Raw genomic sequence first — 14359 nt, 5'->3', positions numbered from 1 at the left:
AGTGCATTTGGTATAGTAGTCGTACTACCCTTAAGAACGTTCTTAATCATTTGGTGAGCTTCGTTGTTAAGCTCAGGGCAGCTTGATCATAAAGCTGGCATCGTGCTACCTTTTTATTTCTTGCATATCTTACTGAGTTTGTTGACTCATCAGTTTGCTACCTTGTGTAGGTAAAGGAAAAGCAAAGCTGGAGGAACAGTGAGGTGGAACTCGGCATGATTGTACATATTGCGGCAGTGCAACCTGGAGGGTTTCGATTTATAAATATTTTGGAGTCTGTATTTTGATGATGCATGTCCGCGAAACTTTTAAAAAAAAATATATATGCATATTTAATAGTAAAGTACTCTTAACCTAAATTTTGATACTCGGGATCCCGATCCATATGTTTATTAATATATAAATTATTAAAGTTAATTTCCGAGTTTATTATTATTAAAATACGGGCGTTACAATACTTAATGGCAGATTTTTCAAATTTTATTAATTTAAACAATAAATTACATAAATTTGGTAATAAATAATTAAATGCACAATTATACAAATTGCACAATTATTACATGCCTAAATAAATCATGTAATTAATTACCATATTAAAACAAATTTCCATTTTCAGTTTATACTAAATAACATATTAATTCTAAATATATGTATTAAATTAAAAATGGAAATTAATGAATGTAATTTATTGACTAAATTAACAATAGGAGAATAATTTATATTTCCAAATAAATAAAAAATATATAAAAAAAAAAAATCGAAATTTTTTCCCTTTTTTCCTTTTTTTTTTTTTTTTTTTGAAAAATACACTGCCATAAACGACATGATAAAATTTCCTTAAACTTCCAAAAATCATGAAATCAATTCCAAATGAATCTAAATGCAAAAATTAAGACATTCATATAGATTTTATGCATCGAAAATACATAAAACAAAGACTTTAAAATCACCAAAATTTTCTGAAAAATAATTTTGAGATTTCTTTGTTTTTTTCAAAGTGGATTTTCATGCTTAGAACAATCTATATTAATATATGAATGTATTAATACATATACAATATATATATAAATATATATACATATATATACAGAAAAATAAAAATACTGTATGTATATATATAAACATGAAATGTATATATGTATATATTTGTATATAGCATTTAGATATATAAATATATATATATACAACATATATACGTAATGAAATGAAGAAAATATATATATATATGTATATGAATCTATATATATATGAACTGAATGAATAAACAAGTATATATGTATGAAAATATATATGTATATATATAATTGGGATTGAATGAATATGAATATATAAATATATACACAAACGAAAATAAATATATATATCAACACTGAATTAAATATATATATATATAAACACTGTATATACGAGTATATATATATATGAAACTCAAACTAAAATCAAGGTAGAGATAAAAACCGCTCTGATACCAACTGTTAGACATTTATATGTATAAACTGAAATATATATGTTTAAGTATAAAGTGCGGAATTAATCAAACATATATGCACTATAATTTAAGGATCGAAATACCTCCAGCCATTGATTCTTGAGCTTCAAACCCACATAAGCTTTGATCTGCAAAGGAAATTGACTACCATGGGTAATCGGGCTTCCTCGCTCTCTCAACTCTCTTTAGATGGAATTTGCTGTTATGAACAGAATGAGTGAGGAGCTCGGGGACCGAGACCCTATATTTATAGGTGAGATACTCCATCAGTATCTGTGCCACATTAATTGTCAGAATATTTTGACAATTAATTCAGGAAATCAAATCAGGTAATGAATATAGAAATCTGACCATATATAGAATATTACGTAATTGATTCTGTCCAGATTCAATGAATATAAAATATTCATTTATCAGAATCAATAATATTATTTTATTTCCTTAATTAGAAATATTCTAATACTCCAAGCACCCTGATGCGAGTGAGGTAGAGGCAATGGAAAAGTTAAATTATGTTGAATGGTTTAATGCTCAAAAAGTTGATGTCACAGATGGAAGCTTAAACTGGACGACGACATTACCCGTGGAGCAATGGACAGCTCCCGATTTCCCTTTTGTCAAAGTTAATGTGGATGGTGCACTTTTTTCTGCCCAAGGGCTGTATGGATTGGGCTTGATTGCAAGGTCTGCTGCGGGGTTGGTCTTGGGGGCCAGAAGTTTATCTAGAGAGGGCTCTTTGCAACCTCGTATTGTCGAAGTCATTGGTATCAAGGAAGCTCTCTCTTGGAGTAAAGCAAATGGATGGTCACACATTGTTGTTGAGTCGGATTGTTTAAGGGTCATTAATGATTTGCAAAAGTTCAAAAATATGGCTTCTCCTTATGGCCATATTCTTTATGATTGTATGACTTTGGTTACTGATTTTGATGTTGTTTCTTTTAATTTTGCTAAGCGGTCTGCTAATAAGGTTGCGCATGCCTTGGCGCGATCTTCCCTTTTTGAGACTGACCGTACTTTTAGTAGGGACTCCTTACCTTTTGTTTTTGCATCTTTAATTTTGGATGATTTAGTTTAATAAAATTTAATCATTATTCAAAAAAAAATAAAAAAAAAAACTAACTTAAATTAATCAAATAGATACTCATTTTGTAACTATACTTGGTTCATAGCACATAAACAATTTTTAAAATAATAATAATAAACAAAATGAAGCTGAAGGAAAACAATTGTAACAATTTTTATTATTGAAAGGTATTTTTTTTAAAAAAAAAAAAGAATAAATTTTAAGAAAAAAAAATTACAAGAATCATCATGCAAAAAAGCAAGCGTAGATATCTATATTTGATCTACAGAAGAACTTTTCTTCGGCTAATTAAATAATTTACTCCTTGAATTTTTGTTAGTGTTAAAAAAGGACATCGCAAGTGTGACCGATTATCACTTCAAAATTATTGGGCTCCTTGTGAAAGAAGAATTAAAAAAAGAACATCTGTTCAAATTTCTAATAATAATAATGTTCAATTGTGAGAACACCCTTTAATATTTATTAAACTTTTTTTTTTTGAAAAAAAAAAAGCAAAATATAAATTACAATTTTTTTTCCTTCCCATTAGAGAATCTGAAGACTGATGGCTTACTAAATCTATTAAATTGGAAGTACAATGTTGTAATAACATGGTCAATTATATATACAACAAATAAATAATCATCACAAGCTTTAATCCCACAAGGACTTTACATGTCTGAAAAAACTAAGTATAGAAAGCAAGAACACTAGCAAACCAATCCAACCAAACACCTAAAAAATTATCACTTTTCTTTTTCACCTGTAGCTAACTTGTGAGGATGATGGGGAGATGAGTTTGATCAACCACTGTACAGGTCTCAACATTTGCGCCCTCTTCTTGCGCCAAAACCAAATGGCGGCGTTGTATTGTTCGTTACGTATAATTCGAGTTGCTGCTTTCCAGTCATACTTCTCCATTTCTTGACGTGCAGCTATGCCCATGGTTTCCCTCAGTTCATGGTTGTACAACAGAGGCTTCAATTTTGATAAGCAATCTTCGAGGTCTCCGGGATTGTAGAGATACCCAATCTTTCCTTCCTGATCTGGGGGAATTATATCTGGCACTCCACCTGCCCGAGCACCCACCACGGGAATCCCAGAAGACATAGCCTCTAGAACAACGAGCCCCAGTGTTTCTGATTCCGAGGGCATCACAAATACATCTCCGCTGGCGTATGCCTGGGAGAGCTCTTCACCACCTAGCATTCCAGTGAATACTGCTGGCATGCCTGAGAACAATTTCTCAAGCTCCTCTCTGCCAAAGACAGATTAATTAGTCTAATGAATTGCAGATATCCAACATTTATGGTTTTAAGATGCAAATGCTCTCTTCCAACATCTTAAACCTCGGGCCACGAGAGTTTCACAGTCAAACAGCTGTAAGAAAATTATACCTGTAAGGTCCATCTCCGATAAAAGCAATTCGTGCTTCGGGAAGACTATCCATGACACTGTTAAGAAAAATGTTACTAATGTCAAAATCTGTAAACTGATATCAGATTAAAACACAAATGTATAAAAGCTCATAATGGCAGCACACTGAGCTGGTAATCAGAACCATGCTGATGACTTTCATTTGTATCATTATGTTTAAGAAAGATTGGAGATTAAATTTTGTGATTTGCCATTTTGATTCAAAAATCTCTTCTTATTTACATTATTAATCTATTTTCATATTGAAAGATTAAATTAGCATTACCTCTTGAGGAAATCCAAACTTTTCTCAACTCCAATCCGTCCGACATGAACTATCAATGGCTTCTCAGGTTCGCCATTGCTGTTTAAGACAACATTGGATGTAAAAATTCATGGAAGGTCCAGTCCAACCCTCAAAAAATGATATCAAATTGACAAGCTGATTACCAGTCTCTAACCTCGTGATTAGGTTTGAGATGTGGATTTATTCGGCCTCTAGAATTAGATAAAAAAGTTTGATAAGCTCATTAAAGCTCTTACCTCAATCTTATCCGCATTTCATGAGAGCGGAAACGTGGATGGAAGCTTTCAGAATCCACACCCTTGTTCCAAAGACGAATCTTATTATCTGCATATTAGCGAAAAAATATCAGCAACTTCTATCAAATTATAGATTACTGACATCATAAGCATAATGTAGATGAATGAAGTTAAGCGTGAGAAAGAAAAATGAAGCAACACAAAGATACAAGAAGAAAATTGGTCAAATACATGACTTTAATTAATATGTTAAATCGGAATCTGATTAGTTATTATACAAATTTGAAACTGCCTATAAATACGCTTGTAAATGGCAGTCAATGGATCATTAGAGATTAATTATTCTAACTCTCTTTCTCCACATGGTATCATATAACTCTTCTTCCTCAATAATGGCCAAAACTAGTGACCCAACAAAGGAGCTGATAGCTCTTTTCTTTTACCTCATAATATTTGAATGGTCTCAGTTTTCTACAGTGGTCACAATTGGTGACCTTCTACCTCCGCGAAAAACCTGGGATACCTCATTGGAAAAATTAAAGCTCTTGATTCCAGCTATACAGCTTATTCCAAATGGGATAATGAAAAGTCAATGATCATAACTTAACTTAAAAGACTAAATCAAATGAGGTTATACTGTGATAATAAATCAGCCATAAAGGGTTGTCTAGTGGTAACTGGTAAGGAGTCTTGGAAAGTGCTGGGAGGCATTTGTTCAAAGGTTCGAATCCCCACAAGCTCAAAAAGGCCAAAAATTCAAATAATAATAATAATAATAGAACAAGCACGTGGAGGTAGATCATCACTTCATTAAGCAATGACAACAAGAAAAAATCAGGAGAGTTGTATGTGGTCTATGTACAAAGCAGTTAGCAAACTACAGATATTCTCACTAAGTGCTTGTCTATTAGAGGTGCATAGATTAAGAGACTATGAAACTCAGGCGTTGGAGAGAGTTAACATAACCATCAATTAAACTTAAAAAAGAAAGACCCACTTGGTCAATAAATTTAATTAACCAAACATGGGCTGAGTTTGACATTCCCATTCCCATCAAGTTTAACCCACATAACCAAAAGCCCCATAATTGTTATGAAGGGACAATTTGAGAGTTGGGCATGTGGAGCCAGTATGCACCAACTTGAGTGGGGGTTGAAATATATGTATTTTATTATATGTAAATACACAGAAATATATGTATTTTGCTAATATGTGGTTCCTTATTTATAGGATTAGTTGTAAATCTGCCTATAAATAAATTAGTAGGAGATTAATTATTCTAATTCCTTTTCCACAAAAATGTACACAAGGATTTCAAATCCCAAGTATAAAATACAAGACTTGATATTCACCTGCTGCTACTCTTTCTGCTTGTAGATCTTTCTGAATGGCAGCAGATGGCACCAGCGTAAGGTCAGCCGCTCTGTGCAGAAATTCTGGTAAGAGAGTCCAAAATGTTAAAATCAAAGGCGGATATTAGTTATCAGAAGAGCAAGAAAACAAAATACCCCACCAAAAAAAAAAAAGTTGACATACTTATAACCAACCACATCGGCCTCACCAGCCAACTAAATGTGTATCTTGGGATGTATCTGCAGGATCCAAGAAAGAGTAAATCTTAGTTTGTATGTGTCAGTAAGAAATATGATTTACTATCTAAGAATTCGATAGTTACTGTTGGCGTTCCCAGATATTCAACTAGACAATGTCTGCATGAAATAAAGTTTTCAAAGAAAGCAAGAGAAAAATCAAACTCACACTGGAACATGAGTATGATAGGACATCACAATAGGAACGCATAACAGCTTAGCGATAATAAGAGCACCAAATACCTGAGAAAAAAAAAAGTTGTTCAACATTATTCTATCTTATAAAACACACGGCATAGACCAAGAACAGGTAGGAGGAATAAAGTACTTGCCATTATTCCAGGTGACGAGGCATGTATTATGTCAGGCTTAAACCGAGCAACCTCTGAAATGATTCTAGGACTCAGTGCAAGGGACAGGGGTACCTTCTGATACAAGGGGCATGGGAAACTGAGAGAGTAAAAAATAAATAATTAAGGATTTACAATTGATAATTGTATTTGAAACTTGAAGAGTCATAACTCAAAAGTTCAGGCGTAAGAGCAACCTCCGGGATCCAATCAATTTTGCACCATAAAATTCCTCAGGTACTCCTTCGTGTGTTGTTACAACCATCACCTATATAGTATATCATAATCAGCAAGTGAAGCTCTAGATAAATTATGAAAGCTTTAAAAAATTACAATCTCAGAAAGCAAACCTACAGGCCTAAGAACAAAATCAAAGCTTATATCCGATACAACAAGGAAGAACAAGTACATGAATGAACTCGAGTTGAAGCTGGAATAATATTATCATTTTAAATGAAACCTCTATTACAAATAATTTTGTTATGCTGCACCAACTTTAAACATAGTATTAAATACAGAATCAAGATTGACATACCTCATCACCCATTTCGCGTAAGTATCTAATAAAATTCTGGAACCGATTTTTATATCCTGATACATATCTGAAAAGTAGAGAGAAAAAAAAAATTGCTCTTAGAAAACACCCTACATCAGAAAACAAAGCACACCACTAGGTATGTTATAAAATCTATCTTGGTATCAGAAATATAAATAGAAATGGGAGGCATTGTAGTTCATAATATACATTAAAAGTTTCAGTCCAAACATACCCAGTGGGCCTATATTCAAAACTAGGGCTTCTCACCTAAGCCTACAAACAAAAACTACAGCAATAGCTATGATGCCCAGTAATAATTCGAACCTCAGGACACAAGATCAAACCACAAACTTGATCATTATAATCCTCTAGAGTCAAGGTTGATGATATATTATTGATCAAGAACTCTAAACGATTTGGATCAACGACATTTTCCTTGAAAATTTTAATCTTCAATTCAAAATAGTATCATTTTTTTTTTTTTTGAAAAAGAGAAAGAGGCCTTTCTAGTTCTCCTAAAAGGCAATTTAAAGGACACAAGATGACAGAAAAATCAACCTAACTCATCCGATGATCAGGAGTATGACTGTTGATAAACATTTGATCGCAGCAATTCAACAGATCAATTACATGAGCATCACAAACTATGAGTAATTCTGATTAATTTAAAGGCAAGTATCGCACTAAGGATTGATCTCAAGTTCCAAACACAATTAAATTGTTGATGCTGCCTGCTAGAATAAGTTAATTAATCCAGTCTTCATGAGCAACTGTCACAATTGATATGGAACTAATATTTCACATTGGAAAGCACACTGTTGAAGATTGTATCTATTTAGTCATTTACAATCTTTTAAATGATTCATCAAATGAATTGTAGTGCGAGAAGAGTCTTCTTATTGGAGTGGAGAGAATTGTTGGGCTTGGTTCTTTGAAGTGTTCAACTAAGTAGATAATGCCTATAGTTTTTTTTGTACATGTTAAGTTTGTGAGTTGAGTGTTTCAGTTAACATATTTCCATGGATTTTGTCTGTGCTGTTTCTCTTTGTTAGTAACAAGTTCTCATCGAGGAGCTCCCACTAACTAAATGCAGGACACTGATTGGTCCAAATCAATATTGAAGTTAGTGTTTTTCATGTTCTGTTGACATTAATTTTCCAAAACTAACATCTCATTCAAAACAAGTTACAGTTTATCCAGCTGGATTTTCAAGCAACTCTAACTTGATGAGAGTCAGTTATTTTCTGTCATTTCTTGCTCATTAGAATAAGTGCTCTATAACTATGTATAAATACAAGCTCGGTTTCATTTAGAATTACTTTAGCTTTTGTAATTAGAATGAAAGAAGATCAAAGTGAGTTTTTGAGAGCACAAGAGAGAAGTTGTACTTGGGGTTGGTTTAAAGGGTATTGGATGCAATGCAAGTACTTGTGTGTATCCGATAAGCTTTGATCTTTGACTGTGTTGAGAATTGTAACAGCTATTGATATAGTGGATTGTTGGGGATGATGCTAAAACTGGAAGTAGGCAGTGCAATGAACTTGGAATTCTAAGGTGGCGTTTGGTTTGAGGTAATGAAATGGAATGGAATGGAAAGGACACAACTTATATTCCATTTCTTTGTTTGATTTTATTTTAAAGTATTGGAATGTCATTCCTATTCTAGTTATGTTTACATTCCTTCCAACCAAACGTCACCTAATGGCGTGTTTCATATATGAATTTGAGTTGGAGAGAGTAGAGTCAGGGAGTAGACTTGGAGGGAATATGAAACCTAAGTGTTGGAGGGGATTAACATTACCACCATTTTAATTTAAAAAGTAGGATCCACTTGGAAACACAAACCACTTATTATTAAAATTTAATTTAGTTTGACATTCCCATTCATATCAAGTCTGAACCTTGTACCAAACGCCCCATTGTGTTTTGTATTTATCTTTCTTTCAAGTCTATTCTTGTTGCTCTGTTGCTGGTTTTCCAACTTTGTTTGTAGAAATTTGAGTTTGTTGTTATTCACAACATTTTCTTTGTGTGATTGGTTTACCACTGTAGATTGTCTTTTGAGTTTTCTTGGTTCTAAAATAAGGTTTTTACAACATAGTAATCATAATGACCAACACTCAAGTACTCAACAATGTGTTTTGAAATAAAAAGTAAGGTAACAAGGAGTAAATCTAGGATCATTAACCAACAACGTCAATCATGATATGCTTAGAATTCACTAAAAGTCAAGAAGCAGAAACCCCAAGCTAGGTCAATAATAGCTAAAATACACATAACAAACTAGTGGAATACAAAGCTTGACTACCCAGAAAAGGCAATCCAAAAGCTGAAATCATCACAGCCCAAATGCCACTAAATCTCAAATTCCCATAACTTGACTTAAATAATAAGCATCAGCATCAACTAACTCGAAGTAATGACATTTGGGCAAAAATGGGTTTCACATAATAATAACAATAGGTCAAATATTGAACTCAAAAAAAGAAGAAGCAAGAAAGTAGAAAAGAAGACTTACGCAAAAGGTGAAGGCTCAACAAAGAGAGCAATTCGACGAGGCCTTGAATTGTTCTCAGGATCCAATAAAGGAGGATACTCTTCCTCTTCTTCTGGCCTAATCTCAGTGATGGTCATATCTTTTGATTTAATTCCAAAGTTAGTCCTTTTCCTCACTCTCTTGGGTCCCTCAAAGTAGCTAAACCGTGTTCCTCTCACAAAAGGACAAGTGGGTTTTGTTCTTAAGGCAACAAAAACAGGAACTGAAGAGGAAAAAGAAGAAGAAGAAGAAGAACAGGAAGAAGAAGAAGAAGAAGTATTGGCTCTGGAATTGGAAGGAGGAGAGAGAGTGGAATATATAGAGAGAGAAGTAGTACAAGTCATGGTGATTAATAATTAAATGAATAATATAATGCTGGTGTAAGAGAGTTTGTGGGGTGTGGTTTTTTTCGAAACTCTTGGATTGACAATCAAGTAAGTTAATGTGGGTATTTGGTGTTTGGAAGAAAAGAAATGATTTTGATGGAATCTGTTGAGAAAGAAAATAGTTTCTTTAATGGATATACCAGTTGGAAGATGGAATAGTTGGAAGGAATCAAATGAGAAACTGTTAGTATATGCCCATGTTGGATTTTAACTCTTCTTTCCTTCTTTGCAGGTCGTAATCCATATTCAATGGCAACCCAATCCAATCTCCGATTCTATTGTGGATTATATATAAACAGGGACTTGGACTTTTCTTTAATAAAAAACATTTTTTTAGAGAGAAATATTTCCTATTTTGAATGCTAATACAACTTCTATCAATTTTTGTGTTAAAAATTGTATATTATTTTTTTTTAATTTTTTTATAGCACTATTCGTTATGTTCACAACATCTTCCTTATAAATTTCAAATAATTTATAGTATCGAAAGTTTGAAATTTTTTAAACACGCGTGTTAAACTGAAATATCAAAAACTCTGTTTCTGGTACTGTAAACTATTGAAAAAATTTCAAAAATTTACAAGGATGATATTGTAACTATAACGAATACTGCTATGAATAAAACTAAAAAAAAATATGCTAGCATATAATTTCAAGCGTAGAGGTTGACTAAAAGGTTTATGAATACGCGTGGTAAATTGGAACATCAAGAACTCTATTTTTGGTATTATAACTATTTAAAAAAATTCAAAAATTTACGAATGATATTGTAACTATAACGAATACCGTTATAAAAAAAATATTCTCGCATATAATTTCGGCGTGTGAAGGTTGATTAAGAACATCTCTAAAGACACGGCATATTGTATATATTATGCAGTGGGTAAGCTCTTCAAGAACGCACCATATCCAACATCATTTTGAGGTTAATGCTACAGTGCACGATATACACGATATCGTGCACTGTAGACACTACATTTTTTTTTCTTTTATATATATATAGGGATATGATTTGGTCCCGTTATTGTACTTTCACGGATTGTAATCTATGATGTACGGTAGCCGTCAGATGAGGGAGTTATTTGATCTGACGGCTGAGATTGATCTAAGGGTATTAGGGTTAAAAAGTAGAAACGTACCCTGACACTCATTTAATGTACTCTGAGACCCATCTAATGTACCACAGAATACATTCCGTGAAAGTACATCACGGGACAAAATCATATCCCTATGTATTTATATATGTTTATATTATTAGATGGATTTATGAAATTAACAATTTAATTTTAGAAATATTTATAATGCACTTTTCTAAAAGTGATGTATTGATATATTTCTATCTATTTCGGTACCCAATAGACTTTTTTAATCTAATTTTTTTATAGTCGTCTTATTTAAGATATTCTATAAAACTATAATAAATTCAGAAAAATTTAACACGCAGAAAATATTGTACCTCTTTAAAAGTGGTGCACTGATGTACTCCTACATGTTTTTGGTATTCGAGAGACATTTTAGTCTATTTTTTTATGGTCGTGTACATTATAGTTGTTTAAGACATCTTGTAAAATTTTGAAAAATTCAGAAAAAATTAACACACCAAAAATAAAATTTAAAGTGTCTATTGCACGCGTGACCTTTATTTGGAAGGGTACATTGTAAAATCATCTTTTAATTTATTGTGTGTAAATTTAAATGTGAATACTATAAATTATTATTACTTATAATTTAAGTTAAAAATTATTATATGTTTTTGTATTTTTATCGAGTTTTACTGATTTTACAATATTATTACTTTTTTTTTAAGCTAATTAGTAAATTTATTTAAATTATTATTTAAATATAATAATTTTGGTGATTTTAGTTAATTAATATAATATTAATTTTTATTTTATTAAAAAAATAATATAATAAGAAGGAATATTTTTTGAAATAATTACATAAAGTGTTCTTTTTGTAAAAAAAATATATATTTTTCTGTTTGAAGATTTTTTTTTACATTTTTTTTTATTTTTTATAGAATCAACACGAAAACAACAAGAAAACTACATAAAAGTAACAAGAAAATAACATCAAAATAACAACAAAAAATGGCACATGAATAACAAAAAAACAACAACAAATTAACAAGAGTACAACATAAAAAAACTGTATTTTCTGTAAATAAAATCATAAAATCGTAAAAATATTTAAAATTCCGTACAACTGTATTTTTGTAATTTTTTGTTGTTTTTGTTTATTTGTGAAATAATTCATATTTTTTTAGTATAATTTTTTGTGTGTAGAAATTATACTATAGATGGGAAAATTATAAGAGTTTACATTTTTATGGCATAAAAATAATGTTATGGGGTTATGAGTTTTTTTTTGTTTTTTTACATTTATATGGACTTTTTTATGCCATATTTTTGTAAAAAAAGATGGAAATCCCATATTTGTAAACAATAATAAGTTTTGCCGAAAAATCGCTGGTACCAAAAAAGTCGTTGAAAAAGTCACCGGTGCTGGAAAAGTTGCCGGTACCGAAAAAGTCGACGGAAAAGTTAGTATCGTCGAAAAAGTCACCGTCGCCGGAAAAGTAATCGTCGCCGAAAAAAGTCACTGAAAAAGTCACAAGAAGTAGATGACTCAAATATAAACAAAAATAGAACCGGATATATTTTTAGTTATAACCGATCTTGAGTGATTTTGTGTTATTGGTTTTTATTTATAATAATACTGTTATAGAAATAGTTCTATTTTAATTATAACTGGTTTGAATTATTTTGTTAATTCTATTTTTGGCATATTTAATTGACAAAAATATTTTATTATTCATTGTATAATTTCGGTTGGTATGTATTAATATGGTTTCCTATTTTGTGTATTCAAACTTGGAATGAAAGTTGTCTAGCTTTCCTATTTTTGGAAAAAAGGTAAAAATGGTAAGTTTGGTTACCCTTTTCTTTTTTATCTAACCAGCTGTATAATCTGATCTTGTGTTGAGTTTCCCATTTTCTCAGATCAGATTTCTTGAAGAGAAAACCGGAGCTAAACTTTCCTTTTCTACAAAAGGAAAGTTGTAGTTACTGCCCACGATTCTGTAGGTATAGAAACGAAAATTACTGGACTGATTGAAGAATTATTTTAGGGAAGTTTCTAGTAGGTTGAGGTCTTGTTCAGATCGAATGTAAGCTGTCAATAAAATGTATATTCATTATAAATACATCTTATAGCAGCTAGGTTTTGCATCTCTTTCACACACTTAGAATTGTATTCATATCTTAAGGAAAGAGTGTCTTTGTTTAGTTAATCTCTTTCATTCACTTTCATATCTTAAGGAAAGAGTGTCTTTGTTATGTAGAGAAGAGTTGTTCTACTCTTACTCTGTTTATTTGTTGTTTGTATTGTCTTGAGTCTGTATTCAAGTCTACAACGAAGAAGAGCATCAGTTCACCTTCGGGAGAAGGGTATTTACAAGCTTTTGGGAGATTACTTTTGAAGTCTTGCATCGGGAGGATACAAGCACACCTTCGGGAGAAGGGTTTTACAAGCTTTCGGGAGATTGCTTTTGAAGTCTTGCATCGGGATGATACAAGCACACAACCTTTGGGAGATGGTTGTATAGGCTTTCGGGAGATAGCCTTTAAGCCTTGAATCGGGAGGATCCAAGCACTCTTCAAGGTGATCGAAGGGAGTTCGAGCTCTTGGAGTTTTATCAAGATTCGGTTAGTAGGTGGAATACATCAAGCTTGCGGCATACAATAAGAGGGAGTCTATTTATGCATAAGTCAATTACTTTGTATTTTTGATACCGATCTAATGAATCTTATCTCTGGGCGTGGCCCCGTGGACTAGTAACAATTTGAAAGGATTGTTGAAACCACGTACAAAAATCTTGTGTGTTTTTACTTTTATGCACTATTTGTTTTTCTGGGTTTCTCTAGATTTACAGAGTTGTATTCTGTAACTACGGAAAAACTGTTTTCAGTACCAGTTTCATTATTCCGCATTTAATTAATCACTTAATTAAATAATTAAACTGGGAATATTAAAATACGGAATTTCATATTCTATGTTATTTATTTTTATTGATTATGTTACAGAACTGGTTATATTTCAATTGTAATCGGTGTGAGTTATTAGTTTTTATTCATAGAACCGGTTATATTTTAGTTATATCTGAGACATTTATTTGTGATGATTTTTCTGGCGACGGCAATTTTTTTGGTTATAACTAAATAGAATCGGTTATATAACATAATGAATGAGTATTTTTTTTAGATAGATATGGTATGGGTGTAATTATTTGGTGGGTTGGAGCATGTTGAATGGATGTTTTTGTTTGAGTTATTTTATTTAACTGGTTTTTGTGTGTGAGTTTTTATCTTAGTTGCTTTACGGAACCGGTTTTTTTGTCTTAAATTTTTAACTAGTTGATAAATATAACCGATTTCCTTATATTATATT

At 31.7% G+C, this 14359-nt stretch overlaps 2 protein-coding genes across 2 annotated transcripts; one reads left to right on the top strand and one right to left on the bottom strand.

The window, feature by feature from the left end:
* Positions 1–1985: 1985 nt before the first annotated feature.
* On the top strand, positions 1986–2564 carry LOC115696325 (uncharacterized). Its single transcript, XM_030623229.1, has one exon. The coding sequence runs from the start codon at positions 1986–1988 to the stop codon at positions 2562–2564; it is 579 nt and encodes a 192-aa protein (XP_030479089.1).
* Positions 2565–2979: 415 nt separating this feature from the next.
* On the bottom strand, positions 2980–10274 carry LOC115697608 (sulfoquinovosyl transferase SQD2). Its single transcript, XM_030624680.2, has 11 exons — positions 9507–10274; positions 6986–7052; positions 6648–6718; positions 6433–6550; positions 6270–6343; positions 6048–6103; positions 5864–5947; positions 4512–4599; positions 4255–4332; positions 3950–4006; positions 2980–3810 (listed from the first exon to the last, which is right to left on the bottom strand). The coding sequence occupies exons 1-11, from the start codon at positions 9866–9868 to the stop codon at positions 3312–3314; spliced, it is 1554 nt and encodes a 517-aa protein (XP_030480540.1). The 5' UTR covers positions 9869–10274; the 3' UTR covers positions 2980–3311.
* Between the last annotated feature and the right edge of the window lie 4085 nt (positions 10275–14359).

Source organism: Cannabis sativa, chromosome 7 (assembly GCF_029168945.1).
Source record: "Cannabis sativa cultivar Pink pepper isolate KNU-18-1 chromosome 7, ASM2916894v1, whole genome shotgun sequence".
Classification (NCBI taxonomy): domain Eukaryota; kingdom Viridiplantae; phylum Streptophyta; class Magnoliopsida; order Rosales; family Cannabaceae; genus Cannabis; species Cannabis sativa.
The sequence above is the reverse complement of the archived record's forward strand: the minus strand, read 5'-3'. Positions and strand labels throughout refer to the sequence as shown.

Coding starts and splice junctions, on each gene's coding strand:
- LOC115696325 (XM_030623229.1), top strand. CDS start 1,986: ATGGAAAAGTTAAATTATGTTGAATGGTTTAATGCTCAAAAAGTTGAT.
- LOC115697608 (XM_030624680.2), bottom strand. CDS start 9,868: ATGACTTGTACTACTTCTCTCTCTATATATTCCACTCTCTCTCCTCCT. Junction 6,719..6,985: donor TACGCGAAATGGGTGATGAG/GTATGTCAATCT, acceptor TATACTATATAG/GTGATGGTTGTAACAACACA. Junction 6,344..6,432: donor CCTCGTCACCTGGAATAATG/GCAAGTACTTTA, acceptor TTTTTTTCTCAG/GTATTTGGTGCTCTTATTAT.